Genomic DNA, 15,753 nt, shown 5'->3' with positions numbered 1-15,753 from the left:
CTTTCTTTTCATTCGAAATTAAGAGAAACTCCTCCCGTGTGATAAACTCCTTAGTACATTTGAAGACTTCTGGTTAGATTCCCTAAATGTGTGTGTGCATACATCATGAAAGGTTACCTTTAAAACACACACACACACACACACAACATAAATGCAGTTATTAGCCCCAGCTGGAGTAGATCTGTTGACTTAATGGAACTTACATAAATGTTGACATACCAAGCTCCTATTGATTCATTGAGGAAATCAAAATAGTTCGAGTTCCCATACCTTGGATTCAACATTGGTCAGAGAGGAGACTGCAGTCAATAAATAAGAAGAGGTCTAGGAATGGAATGGGCAGCCATGAAAGAACTAGACAAGATATTAAAGAGTAAAGATATACAACTGAGTACTAAAGTTAGAATTGTCCAGTCCATTCTGTTCCCCATAACCATCTACAGATGTGAGAACTGGACAGTGAAAAAAGCCGATAGAAAGAAAACGAACTCATTTGAGATGTGGCACAGAAGAAAATTAATGAGAATAACGTGGAAAGCCAAAAATACAAACAAATGTGTCCTAGAACAGATCAAGCCTGAAATCTCCCTGGAAGCCAAGAAGATTAAATTGAGACTGCAGTACTTTGGTCACATCATGAGAAGACATGGATCACTAGAAAAGACAATAATGCTAGGAAAGGTGGAGGGCAGTAGAAAGAGAGGAAGACCACATGTCAGATGGATGGACTCAATTAGGGAAGACATGGGCATGTGTCTAAATGACCTATGCAGAGTAGTGGAGGACAAGGGGTCTTGGAGATGTCTCATCCACAGGGTCACCATGAGTCAAGGTTAACTTGAGGGCAGCTGACAACAGCAACAACATTGATTCAATGCATTTATTTTAGTGAGGACTAACAGCTGGATTTATGCCAGTTAGTTCTCCACCCAGCTATGTAAGAGAAAATCCTGTCAGGAGACTCTGATAGACCATGCTTATGGAAACTGGTGTGGGTGAGAGCCTCCTGCAGTGAGAGTGGATAGATTTCAGCATGGCCATAGCAAGGAAGAGAGGATGCAAGACACTGTTAAAATTGGTGACCGGTGGATGGGAAAGGGTCTCAGTGACCCAATTCCACATGGCATGACATATCTATATCTATACATGCTTTAAAGACAGCACACTCATTCCCTTCATGCTGAGGTCTGAAGAAGAGAGGAGAGGACTGAGGAACCCTAGCTGGATCTGTAATCCAATGCATCTAGAAAGCAACTTTAAAATTAGGCAATGAACACTTTTGTAAACATGTAACTAAAGGGTAGCAGACACAACCAAGCCTACCATTCCCTGTCAATTCTATCATTTCTTTTGCAATTAACAAGTTAACTGGCAAATTAATTAACCATTAAGGCAACAAATTCCTGCCTTTCTAACAATAGCTGCCAAGCAATTATTTAGGCCCAGTGTTCCAAGCTCTGATTTGAGAAGATAAAATTCTTCCATAGCCCTAATTTCATTTTTCAAAAAGTTATTCATACTGTTTGCAAGATAAAAGAGAAATGGTGCTCTGTGCACATTTTTTTTTAAATTCAAGTATTTGATGTGGGACAGCACTATGGGGCTGGTAAGGGGGGAATTTGCTATATATTTTGTGATACACATCTGTCATTAGGTTCCCATCTTGACAATGCATATACCGCATATGGACTCTAACAATAACACAATAGTGTGTGTGTGTGTGAGTGTGGTGGCGCAGTTTCACTCTTCAATAGTGCAGTTTATTTGCTAAAAATGATATTGCTGCAACAGAACCTTGATTTCTAAAATCTTGTCTTGATTTCCCATGATAATTTATGAATAACTGTGCATCTCAAGTGGACACACACACCAATCTGTAAACGCTCCTTGTGGAAATGCAATACTATTCCTTTCAAAAGAAGAGATCATGGAAACTGCACTTATGATCTGGTTTTTAGTGACTAGTCAGAGTATATTCACAAGAGATTGCTGCCCTCTAGTGGGAATGTCCCATGACCAGCAGAGGAACACTTTCCATGATGGTCTATGAAAATAATATGTGGAAGAACTATATTAAAGTGGAACTATATAAAAGAGAGAAAAAAGAGAGAGAGATTAATTCAAGGAAGAACCATATAAAATGAACTTCCAATTTTAGAATTTTATCTGCACTCAGAGCACTTGGGATAAATAAATCACCAGGAACAGATGGCATATCAATAGAGCTGCTTCAAGCTACAGAAACAGAATCTACTCTAGTTCTAACTAAAATCTATCAACAAAAATGGCAACAAAACAATGGCCCATAGATTGGAAATGCTCAATATACATGCCAGTCCCCAAGGAAGGGGACACCGGGGATTTCAGTAACCACAGAACCATTGTATTAATTTCCCCTGCAAGCAAAGTGATGTTCAAAATTTGACTTTTACCATATACATAACATATATAATACATGTATATTGATATACATATATTATTTCTAATTGAGTGTGTCTTCTTTAGAGGAAGACAAAGGCAAACCCTCTCTGATCTAGCCAATAAGTCGGACATGACCAGAAGGCACACAACAAGAACATTATAGTATGTAGCTAGTAGATAAACAGCCTATGGAATTTCTATCAAGAAATTAATGTACTGCATATTTTATGGGATATGATCTAATCACAGGTGCTTTACTTTTTCTTTGTTTAATAACCAATTAACTTATTTTTTTCATTTATTAAAATATTTATATTCTGCCCAATATCTGAAGATATCAAAGTAAATCACCTTTACCTTTATTGTGGGCCATGGGGTTATTCCAAAGGTGAAAATAATCCTGGTAGAATGTCGGCTGTATCTTTGTTGTTCACATGCATTTTGAATGCATCTGAATAAGGTTATTTTGGCGGAGTGCTGCCAAAAAAACTACTTAACCCAGGATAATCAATCTTGGATTTTTTCCCTGAATTTTCCTAAAAAATTTGCAGTGTTGGCTGTGTGAATAACCGATGCAAATAGGCCTGGGATAAACTGGGGAAAGCTCTGCATGACGTGAACATGTTTCAAATCCACCCACATCATTCAATCCATCTTTATTCGCCGTGATGACACGTGAGCAACAAAAGTTGTAGAGATGCGCATAGATGTGGTTCCAATTTAAAAAATAGTGTGAACAACAAAACCGAAAGGTGTGAACTTAAGTGGATAGTCATGGCATGTCTTATCTTAGTCTAATGTATTTTGCACCCAATTTTATTATATTTTCTTTTATTTAGCTAGTATTGGTTTTAGCTCTTAACTCTTGTCTTAATTTTATATGAGTTTTTAGATGTGACCAAATTTTATTTTTATATGTATTTTGACACTCAGATTTTGCATTTTGTATTTTGCAATTTGTATTGTGCATTTCTTGATATGGTGAGCTGACTAATCAATAAACTTGTTGACTTTGGATAGTCATGCTAAAAAAAGTCTGAATGACCCCCACGTTTTGCAAATTAAGTTAAATACAATGGCATGGATTCAACAACCATAAAGAGCATTAAGCAGATAAGGAACCAAAAGTCTTAAAGATATCTGCGGCTAGCTGCTGAATGGGAAAACCTGGATGGGAAACATTTTTCATGAAAGTGTGGAAAATATGATAAGGAAAACCTGCCCCCTTCCATTTGTTTCAAGAATGGCGGCATTAGTGAACTGAAGGCAGCAGTTTATTTAATGATATGCTGGTCCAGATGTTCAGCATTCAAACTAAGCACTCCGGCACCAAAATGAGCATAAACCTTCCCATTTATAGCAATCTGGCTTTTCCACATCAATATAATGCAAAGGCAGCAAAAGAAGTAAGCTGATAAGGGTGACGAAGGATTGTAATGAACAGGTTTGTAGACTTAAAGATGGCTCAAGAGATGAAGAGGAAAAAAAGAAACTAATCCCAGGAGAATAATAATTGGAGAAAGCTTCAGCTAACTCAATACATAGTACAGGTAGCTACATGCCTCAGATGGAAAAACTCAAGGGACTCCAGGCTTCGGGAAATCCCTCAAAAGAGGAAAATAATCCCCACCCGTTCTTCCCTCTCAGACGCCTGAAACAAGAGAGTCTGGGATGTGCAGTTATTCTTCTCCCTCCTCAGTTTTGCCCTTTACAGCTCTTTCACTTTTCATAAGTCAGTTGAACAGAAATGGCAAAATGGGATACATAAAAGGATATCCTTAGGGTCATTTGGATGTTGATTATTTTATGTGAATAACCTCACACATTCCGTTTTTGTTGTTCATCCTTTTTTATCGGAACTGCATCTCTGTGCATCTCTGCGAGTTTGGTTGCTCTCACATCAACACTCAAATAAAGATGGAGTCAATGATGCAGATGTATTCGAAACACGTTCAAGTCATGCAGAGTTTTATCCTAGTTTATCCTGGGTCTATTTGTATCAGTTACTCAAACATCTGACAATGAGAATCTTTTAGCAAAACTCAGAAAAAAAAAACACCCAAGATTGATTATCCCAGATTAAGTGGGGGTTTTTTTGGCAGAAACCCCCCCCCCCCATTTACTTGGGTTGATTCAAAAATCATGTGAACAACAAAGATTCAACCCAAATTTTACCAGGGTTATTTTCTCTATCTGAACAACCCCCCTTGTGTACAAACAAACAAACAAACAAACAAAAAACACCCATGTGTGCTGGGGAAAGCTTTGTGTGATAAAGCCTACACAACATTATTGTGAGGAGTTAAGATGTGTAAGAAGGACTTTCTGTCTTTAACTCCCAGAGACATCATGGGGGGGGGGAGCCCTTGTTTAAAATGTCTGGTTACACTTAGGTTTAATTTGCACTGCAGATTTAATGCAGTTTGACACTGCTATAACTGCCATGGCTCAAAGCTATGGAATTTTTGGGATTTGTGCTTTGGTGAGATATTTAGCCCACAACATCGCTTCAGTCAGCCATATACTTCAGTCTCTCCAGATCTCTTCTATAGGATCATAGAGTTGAAAGAGACCCCAAGGGCCATCCAGTCCAACCCTATTCTGCCATGCAGGAACTCACAATGAAAGCACCCCTGACAGATGGCCATCCAATCTCTGTTTAAAAACCTCCAAAGAAGGAGTCTCCACCACCCTCCTAGGTAGTGTGTTTCACTGTTGAATGGGTCTTACTATCAGGAAGTTCTTCCTAAAGTTGAAGTGGTCTCCAATAAATCAAAATCTAAATAAGTGTTTCCTACATGATTGTCAACAAAAAGATAAAGCATACCAAATGCAACCATTACAGAATTGGTGTTTGCAACAAAAATTAAACGGGATTCTGCATTTTGACCAATTTCAGCTTCAGATGGTGCTGCGGTCCCATAACCCATTGGATATATAGGGCTTCCTATCAAAGCTCAACTGAAGTTTTGCATCACAGGATGACATAAGTGGGAAAGGAAATTCGTAATGGCATTTTTTGATAGCAAAAAGAATAACTTTTTAAATGATCTCCAATGCAACAACAGAACAGTGATGATATCAAAGATTATAGCACTCTGCTTCAATAGCAGGATAGAAGCAGAATCAAAGCTGTAATCGCAGGATCTTATCACACCACATCATGGCTAGGTAGTAGGTATCCTGTAGTCAGTCCATGCTTCTGCCACTGCTTTTCATGAATGCGAAAATCCCATGAATAGCTGTCAGTCATGCAGTTAGCCCATTATTGAAGTATGTGCCAGAGGTCATTCAGGCGTAATTCAGAGAGAAGGAGATTTAAACTGGTTTCACTGCAGCCCTCCCCATTCCTAATGAAGACAAGATTTCTTACTACTGAGGAAGCAATCCCTCTTGGGCAAAAGAAATGGGATTTAAAGGGGTTTCACTGCACACCTCCCACTCCCAATGAATTATTATTATTATTATTATTATTATTATTATTATTATTTCTTGTATCCCGCCTTTTTCCCAACATAGGGACTCAAGGCCACAAACAGGTTTAAAGACTTCTTTACTTACTTAATTTCAGATAGGTGACAAGTAAACAGAAAGGTAGTGTGATAAGAGGCATTGCCAACCTGTTAATTCACAATTGTGTGGTAATGCTGAAAAGAATCATTGCTGCTTCACGTGTTTAAAAGTATAACAGCATCAGGAGGGAAGCTTCATGCGATAAACTTTATCATGCAGTAAGCCAAGCAGAGGGCACTATTACACAAATTCAATTCTGCTATACTTGCCTCATACTATAAACTCCCAAGTAAAGCTCACTTGACTCCCATTTTAACATGGATCATTTGAGTACCGTAGATATCATGCTGCTGTTGCTGCAGATTGGAACTAACATCTGTACAGGTGGAATGGGAAACCTGTAAAAGAAAGGTAAGAACCTCCCCCTGGTTTCTGTACCACTTCTTTCAATTGGGTTAAATAGCATAATGAGGATGAACTAGCATAGGCTTTGTAGTATGAAGAAAAAGCCAACATAATATAGAAGTGTTTTATCAAGAAGCAAAGTCATTTTAGTTGGGAGGGTGGCTTGGAGAGTTTCCATGTCATGGCTTGGCTAAACTTGGCAATGCCAGGTTCTTTATTCCCCACTTGCCCATTTGTAACGGCAAAGCCACTTTGTCCAGTAGGCAGAAATTAAGCAAATATGGTTCTACCCATCAATGCATCTCCATACCTTGGAGTTCTGCCAGTTTCTCTTATTGATTTTGTTGTTGCTGCTTTTACTATTTTTGCAGGATCAAGCAGGCATTTGCCAACAAAAGAAAACATGCACAGAAGGGCCCTGCCTGGAAATTTCCAACCATAGAATGTAGCTAAAGGATCTGGAGAAAGCAAAAAACAAACAAACATCCAGTCATATTCTCTTCTTGTGACTGCATTAATAGCTTGATGGGCAGAAAACAGCTGGTGAAGCATTTTATAACATGGAGATAAATATCTTCACATTCTCAGAAATTTTCTAAAGCGTGGACAAATTGCACATTATTTAGAGATTGCAGTGTGGGCACATAGCAGGGCAGCTGGTACTATTTTTAAAGTGCTCAGCATTAGCAGGTAGGACATGATTGATTTTACCTACTAACTGGTACATATTTTTTCTTTCAGAACAGTGGGAACACAGAATGCATTGTATTAAAATAACAAGAACTATGAACTGAAGCATGAAATAAAGATTTGTTCAGAGGAGGTTTGCCATTGCCTTCTCCTGAGGCTGAGAGAGTGTAACTTGCCCAAGGTCACCCAGTTGGTTTCCATGGTTGAGCTGGGAATTGAACCCTGGTCTCCGGAGTCATAGTCCAACACTCAAACCACTACACCACATAGGCTCTCCATGCCTCCTTTACACTACTTTAAAAGCAAAAGCTTTGGAGATATGTTAGAAGACACAAGATTGAACACATAACAATCTTTGAAAAAAGAAAGAAAAAGGGAGAGAAGGAGTGGAGATGAAGTATATCTACCAAGCTTGGTGCATAGAGAATCAGGTATAGAACACCATCAGGGAGAGAGCAAATTACTTTTCCCATCCATTAACATTTGATCATCCTTAAATACAGTCAATACCCTTAACAGATCAATGGTCACTTAATATGCACAGATTAGATTAAGCTAAGATTTTGGTTGAACCAGGAAGAAGTAAAGAACACAAATAAAGAATTTTGAATTTTGTAAAAATAAATGGAAAGTGTCAAATACAGTTTAATCACTGTGCTTCTTGAATAAATTACTGTTTGAGACTGAAATTGTATGACAAACGAGAAGTCTAGAAAAATGAGCTAAACAAGTGTAGTAGAGTCAGCAGGTATGTTATTCAGTTCTTTTAAAAAGTCTGTCTTGCTCCAGATCATTTTGGGCTGTATGACCTTTTCCCTTAAAGGTCATTAAGACCAGTTTTTTTAAAACAACAACAACAACACAACAACACACATACTTCACTCAGTTGTTTTAGAATGTAAGCTGCTTTGGGTCCCAGTTTGAGTAGGAAAATGGGATAGAAATAAAGAATATAATATCATCTCAGCTTTTTTCTGTATGTGTTAGATGCTGGTTTTAGACCTGCAGTTTATACTGTTTTGTTGTTGTGTGCCTTCAAGTCTGACATATGGTGACCCTAAGGCAAACCTATCATGGGGTTTTCTTGGCAAGATTTGTTCAGGGGAGGTTTACCATTGCCTTCCCCTAGGCTGAGAGGGTGCGACTGGCCCAAGGCCACTCACTGGCCAAGCTGGGAATCGAATTCTGGTGTCCAGAGTCATAGTCCAACATCCAAACTATGGTGCACATGATTTATACCACTATGTTTTAAAAGAGCCATGAATAATGTTGACATTTTTTATTGCTTTGGCGGCTTGTTTCCTGAGCCATAAGAGCTGACCTTTACTCAAGGCAATAGTAATTTCTACCTTCATCCTGCACCATGCAGAAGCTGCCAAGATCATGAAACGGTTTGAGAAGAAACCCCACCTCCCTGAAGTCTGACTTGGCATCACCTGTGATGACAAATGTTCCTGGTGCCACTTCTGTTTTCATTTCCTTCCCCTCCCTTCATCATAAAATAGTACTCAGAACAAGTTTGACAGCCGCAACACTGACTTACTTTCTCTGTACACACAGTGGTTTCGGTTGAATTATCCAGCTTTTTAAAACCAGGCACTGAAAGGAGGGGAAGCGACAGATACAGCAAGTGCGTCTGCTGCAGGACTGGCAAAAAAGCAGACAGGTGGACAGGTAAAGGCTTATACTCTTTGATATCTATAGCCACATCAGTTCCAATTCCAAGGTCTGGGGAGCCTTCTGTTAAAGGCACTCTCTGTTCCCATGAATGTGAAGGAAATCCAGGAACTCTCTTGCATGAGTGATGACCTCCTTTGGTGCTTGGTGTAAAATGAGAAATGCCGCACTGCAATTGAGCACTTTTTTTGCTGGTTGTGTGGGACTGGAAGAAAGCATGAACTCACTGGCTCTGGTCTGAGGGTGGGTACGTCGAAAGCTCGTTCACTTTAATATTGCTGGAGGCAAGTAGAATTTTTTAAAAAACAAGAAATAAAACTTCACAGGCCATCAGGCATATGTTTAGTCTTAAACTCATCAGGTATGAAATAACTGCCTCCTTAGGAATAAGAAGTCTTGCCTTCATTAGGAATGGGTGTGTGTGCAGGAAAACCTGTTTAAATCCTCCTCTCTCTGAATTACCCCGAATGACTTGTGGCACATACTTCAATAAGGAGTTAGCTGTGTGACTGATAGTTATTCATGGGATTTTTTTGTTAATTAAAAGCAATGGCAGCATAGATTGACTACAGGATACATACTGCCTAGCCACAAGGTAAAATCTATTGATTACAATTACAATCCCAGTTCTAATCTGCTATTTAAGAACACTGTGATAATTTCCATTATATTGGAATACTGTAAAGTGGTTGGCTCAAAAGTTATTTTAAGAAGAACTAAAATATTAGCACTAAATTTTACAGTCACAGTTATATCCTCCTTGCATTCTGACACTGATGTATCTATGCCATTATTGTTGCTACAGTATAATGTGTGTGTCTTCATGTTGCCTCTCATTTTATGGTGACCCCATGAACTCCGTAGGGTTTTCTTTGGCAAGGAATATTCAGAGATGGTTTTGCCAATTCTTTCCTCTGAAGTATAGCCTACAGCACCTGGTCTTCATCAGTAGTCTCCCATCCAAGTACTAGTCAAGCCTGACTGTGTAGCTTCTAAGATTAGATGGGATGCATTGCCTTTAGTGTGTTTAACTGCTGTTGCTAGAGTTATTACATCAAAAAATTCCAAACAAAACCAATACAATACAAAACCAATACAAAACCAACCCAATATATGATATTACTCTGGAGTCTTCCTTCCTGGACAATTAATTAGATTAGTAGGTAATACTCAAGCGTGTCTGGGCAGCTCTAGATGCAGAAGCCAATCTGAATGAAATAGTGGGTCTATTTTTTTAATCCCCCCCAAATTAAATTGGAATAAATTTCAACTGAACAATTTTAGGGTTTTGAAAATATGACAAAATATTCCTTTATCTTTTTGCCATCATGACTTGTCCCTTTTTTATGACACCAACTTTTTGTGATAATGTCAAGAGGCAGCAAAGGTTATACTGATTTTGAGATTTATTTGTTGCTTTATGTCCTAAAAGAGTAGAACAGATTAGAACTGGTTCCAGATCCTAAGAGATTGCTCAGTTTAACTCTCAAAAGGAAGTTTTGGGACACAGAAAAAGAAGCTTTTGAGAAGATAATTTTACAAATGGAAACACATCTGAAAAGCTTGGCTGCAAGGACTTGTGGTGTCGATCTTGGGGACATAGCCCCATTCTTGGTGTGGGCTGGGGTAAGATACAGGAGAAAGGAATCTCTGTTGAAGTAAATGCCTAGAGCAGAATTTAAAATATCGTCAATGAATTTGTTATCTAATGATCTGAAAGAGCACAGTCTTAAACATGTGAATCAGTGATATTTAATACTTTCCAAGATCAATTATATTAATAGAATGATTCCAGGTGGGTTTGTTGTTGTTAAGTGCCTTTGAGTCAGCCTTGACTCATGGAGACCCTGTGGATGAGATAGCTCCAAGATCCTCCAATCCTCAGCTGCTGTGCTTAGTTCCTGCAATTTCAGACCCTTGACCTCCATGATTGAGTCCAAACATCTGGCATGTTGCCTTCCTCTTTTTCTGCTACCCTCAACCGTTCCCAGCATTTTTGTCTTTTCTAATTGGCTGTGCTTTCTCATAATGTGCCCCAAGTATGATAACTTCAATTTAATTATCTTGACTTCCAGGGAGAGTTCAGGCTTGATCTGTTCAAGGATCCATTTGTTTTTTTGGCTGTCCACAGGATCCTCAGCACTGTTCTGTAGCACCTCACTTCAAATGAATTGATTTTGTTCCTATCTGTTTTTTCACTGTCCAGCTCTCACATCCACACATGGTGACAGGGAATACAATAGCTTGGACATTTCTAATTTTCCTTCTCAGTTATATATTTTTACTCTTTAGTATTTTATCTAGTTTTTTCATGGCTGCCTTTCCCATTTATAGTCACTGCAGTCTCCTCCCTGATCAAAGTTTGACCCTAGTTACACGAATTTTTAAACAATTTTGATTTCCTCATTGTCGAGGTTGAATTTGTGTAGATTCTCCATGGTCATTTTTTAAATGTTCAGCATTAAGCCTGCCTTTGCACTTTCTTCTTTTACCTTCCTTAGTAATTGTTCCAAGTCGGTCATGTTTTCCACTAGTAATATGATGTGGTCCCCATTTAAGACTGTTGATGTTCCTTATTTCTAGCTTTACTCTTCCTCTTTCTGAGTCTAAACTTACTTTCCTTATGATATTTTCTGCATACAAGTTGAACAAATAAGGTGATAGAATTCAGCTTTGCCTGACCCTCTTGCCAATTGGGAAGTATTCTTTTTCTCCAAATTCTGTTCTAATGGTAGCCTCTTGCCCTAACTACAGATTTCTCATCAGGACTATCAGATGTAGTGGCACTCCCATGACCTTAAGAGCCTTCCATATTTTTTCACGATCAATGCTTTGCTATAAACACATAGGTGTGGTACAGAGCACCAGAAAGAGGTGGCCAGGAGCCACCTCTCTTTCTCCCATAGCCGCGACACAGCAACCAAATTGTGCGGCGCGGCTACACTAAAGAAAAAGGAGTGCTAAAACGCAGCTCCTTTTTGTGCTGCTGCAAATAGGTGGCGGTGGTACAAGCACATCACTGCTGCATGGCTGCATCTGGACACTGCGCAGCAGTGATGTCATCATTACGCACGCCATGTATACGGCGCCATACAGTGATGACATACTGGTGATGTGCTAGGGTTGCGGGGTGTCTGGAAACGGTGCCCCGAGGCAACCCTAGCATGTCACCAGGACACGCTAAAGGGCCTGTCTGGATGGGCCATAGTGATTCCCCCCCCCTGGAATTCCTTTATATTCTCCATTATTCATCGCATGTTTGCAGTCTGGTCCTCAGAGCCTCTTCCTTTTCTGAACCCCACCTGCACCTCTGGTATTTCTCCCTCCATTATGAGTACTGCAGGAAAAAAGAGGGGGCTATATCCAAATGTAACAGTTTTGCCCCTTGATGTTCCAGTTCTGATACAAGATACAGTGCGTCGTTGCCTTATGCGGGGATCCGTTCCGGATCCCTCCGCGTAAGGCGAATTCCGCCTATGCTCGAGCCCCATTGGAAACAATGGGGCTCGTGCGCGGCGGTGCGGTGGCGCACGTGCGGGGCGCAACGGGCGTGCGCGCCCATTCATTTGAATGGGACGCGCTGCCCTGCGCGCGCCCCGTTGCTTGAGCACGTATGCTCAAGGCTGCGTATGGCGCAGGCGCACTGTATTAATCAAAATAGAGATAATGACCACCAACAAGAATATAAAATTACTTCCTGCTTTAGGTCTTCTGTTTCTCTTTACAGAAGCTAATGAATTTGTTGAATATGGATCTTATCAGTTTGGGTTGCCTCATAACAAGACTGATCATTTCAAAAAACTGGAAAAGTCAAAATATCTTGTCCATTTCGCAACAAAAATCCAAACTCTGGTCCATTGCACTCATGGAAAAGCTTACTTCATTTGTTTAAGAAATCAAGTCAGACATTATCAATATTTTCCCCCTGAAGAATGTCTGACTTGATTTCTTTTATGAAAGATGGTACCCATGTATTTCATATGCAAGGAGAGGCCAAACTGAGTTTCACATCCCAACTCCCCTTGCTAACCCTTGGAAAAATATATTTTAAATTACAAAGATCCAGATTTTAATCTAAAATGCTATCTATTATATTTCCCTACTTGGAAAAACTTGTCAATATGATGCTACATGCTATTTGATAAACTATTTCTTTATGTTTCAACAAAAGGTTTTAAAATACCACAAATCACCTAAATTTAAAATAACAAACCTAGAAATCACAGAATTTTAAATCTAAAAAGGCAAACATTTAAAATGATACGTTACAAACAGTAATTTAAAATACAATCAGTAGCGGTCAAAGTCAAATCAGATTATTTTCCTCAAAGCCTGTATAAACAGATGTGATTTCACTGGCACCTAAAAGACAGAAGAATGAGGGTTAGTTGATTCTCTAAGAAAGGAGACCCATAACCAGGGTGCCACCACTGAAAAAGTCCTGCCATATCCAGAAGCAGTGCAGTAAATATATAAATATACCTGGAGTTCCTCAGAAGCTTAGCCAGGGATTACTTGATGGCTAGATAGAGGAAGGTGGGTCTCCAAAAATGCAGATTCTCTGGTGTTGCTAATTTTCTCTTCTATTTTCCAGCTGCAGTGGAACATTAGTTGTGTTCTACTATGGTCTTGATCTGTTGGGAAGATAAACCTGCCTGGCACTTCAGCCCAGCACCATCTAGAATCTTTTTCGACATATAGGGTGACTCTACAGTAACTACATGATAGGTTTTTTCTTTGGGAGGTAAATAAAAGTGGACAGAGCTTCTTGGGAGCAGCAACAGATTTGCAAACCACCCTGCTGTAGCCACAACAGCATTTTGGTCTCCCTTGCCTGGATCCGACAGCATGAGGACCCCGACACCCATGATTGTGGGCATAGTGCTTGGCCCATGTGGACTTGTCTTAAATCTGACCAGCACCCTGGCTCAAGGCTGGAGGACTGTCAGCAATATCCCCCGGGAGTCATATGACTTGATCCAACAACAAGGCATCTGGGACTTCTGTAACATGTACCAGAGCAGCCACATGACCACCTGCTACAACATTGAGGACACCCTGGGCTACTTCTCCCAGCTGCCTGTGCAAGTGGCCAAAGGGCTCATGCCTGCCTCGCTGGTGGTCACTGCCATAGGCCTGGTGGTGACCACGTTGGGTGTGCGCTGCTGGCAGTACCAACCCCATCACTTGCTGGCTGGGCTAGGAGGCTTGCTGCTCTTCATTTCTGGGCTGCTGAGCCTTATTGCCATCTCCTGGTACAATTATGAACTCTATGATCTGCCTGCCCCAACAGGTAGCACCTTAGAGGTGGGCTACTGCCTAGTCCTAGGTTACCTTGCTAGCTGCATGGAAATTATTGGGGGCATCTCCTTGACTATTAGCTTTCACGAGTGCTGTAAAGAACGCAAGCTTAGGAAAGCTGCTAAGGACACCAGTTATCCACCTAGCAACCAGCAGGGCCCAGCAAGTGTGACAGCCATTAACTCCCCTTCCATTACTGATGGCAGAGATTTGCAGACGCCGTACAGGAATCCAGCGCTCAGATACTACAGCAATTCCCTGAATGTATTGGAAGATGAGAGAGCCAGTAGGAGTGGCAGCAGATTTCCCTGTGACTCAGATTTGTAGCCCTAAGCAGGGGAATTCCTACTAATGGGAGGCGTGAGCTCCACAAAAGCTCATGAACAGAACAGCTGAGGTGCCCATCCAGGAATGCTCACCTGAAAGTGTAGCCTTTTCCACTTTCTACAAACAAATGCAAATCTTGATTGTAAGAGCTGTTCAACATTGAAATCAGCCACCCAGAGTGTGGTGGGCTCTCCTTCTTTGGAGATTTTAAAACAGTGCTGGGATGCCATTTTTAGGGGGTGGTGGTGGTGGTGCTTTAGTTGTGTCTTCCTGCATGGCAGGGGGTTGGACTGGATAGCCCTTGGGGTCATTTCCAAATCTATGATTATTATTATTATTCTAACAGTTGGAATAGACTGAAGCACTGAGATGCTTGATCTATTTAATACATTTTCCCATTAATAGTATATTAAGGTAACATGTAAAATTACTAAAATAAAAATATGAATAATTCTCTTTATCAAAAACATAGCTGTGTTAGTCTGGAAAATCAGTACTTAGGAGCTAAACAGACCGGCATTTAATACCAGCCTTGGGGCAGAGTGGGGGCATGGCATGGGACACCGCTCCAAAGGGGTGGTCTGTCTTGCCTCTTCATAACAAAGGTGCTGCAAGGTGCTTTTGCAAACTCTTTCTCAAGTATGTGTAATCAGCAATTTGAGGGTGCTATGGCCCAAATACCCTAAAGACAACAGATCCCATCTCATTATGGAAGCTAAACAGGATCAGGCCTGGTGACTATTTCAATGGGAGACCACCAAGGAATACCAGGTGCTGCAGGCTACATTTCAGGAGAGGAATTTGCAAAGCCACCTCTGAGGATTCTTTGCCTAAGAAAACTTGAAATTCATGGAATCGTCATAAATCAACAGACAACTTGAAGGCACACACACAGGCTAGTATACCTTCCATATGTGTTGATCTGCAGTTGTAGCATCCCCAGTCAGCTAGAAGTCATATTGAATAGGGAATGATGGGATCTGTAGTCAAACACCACCAGAAAATGTCTAGGACAGTGATGGCAAACCTTTTAGACTGAATTCCCAAACTCAAAGGAGTTCCTGCACTGGGTGTCACCCAGTGCTGGGTTGCAGGATTTCTGGGAGGCAGGACCTCCACTTCCTGGGAGCTCGACCTCTGCCTTCCGGGGGCAGGACTTCCTCGGAGACAGCTGAAGACCCAGGATGGCCGGGAAGAGGAGAACAGGCATTCGTCTTGTTCTTCATCTTCCCTGCCCTTCATGTGCCCTCAAAAATGGCTTCACATGCCATCTCCGGGTTAAAGAGATGAAGGCAAAGATAAGGGCCAACAAAACAGACATTCTCAATATGTAACTACAGAAATGGATGTGCAAGCAGAAGCAAAAGTAATAACCTTGGGATTGTTCCTCAGGGTGTGACTATATACTCAGGACATGCA

General features: G+C 40.6%; 1 protein-coding gene across 1 annotated transcript; it reads left to right on the top strand.

The window, feature by feature from the left end:
- The first annotated feature begins 13,056 nt into the window (after nt 1-13,056).
- Nucleotides 13,057-14,695, top strand: CLDN23 (claudin 23). Its single transcript, XM_042448238.1, has one exon. The coding sequence runs from the start codon at nt 13,555-13,557 to the stop codon at nt 14,332-14,334; it is 780 nt and encodes a 259-aa protein (XP_042304172.1). The 5' UTR covers nt 13,057-13,554; the 3' UTR covers nt 14,335-14,695.
- The last annotated feature ends 1,058 nt before the right edge of the window (nt 14,696-15,753 follow it).

Source organism: Sceloporus undulatus, chromosome 2 (assembly GCF_019175285.1).
Source record: "Sceloporus undulatus isolate JIND9_A2432 ecotype Alabama chromosome 2, SceUnd_v1.1, whole genome shotgun sequence".
Classification (NCBI taxonomy): Eukaryota; Metazoa; Chordata; class Lepidosauria; order Squamata; family Phrynosomatidae; genus Sceloporus; species Sceloporus undulatus.
This window is presented reverse-complemented; position numbering and strand designations above follow the sequence as displayed.

What these genes read in the sequence shown, in the direction of transcription:
- CLDN23 (XM_042448238.1), top strand. Translation starts at nt 13,555, where the DNA reads ATGAGGACCCCGACACCCATGATTGTGGGCATAGTGCTTGGCCCATGT.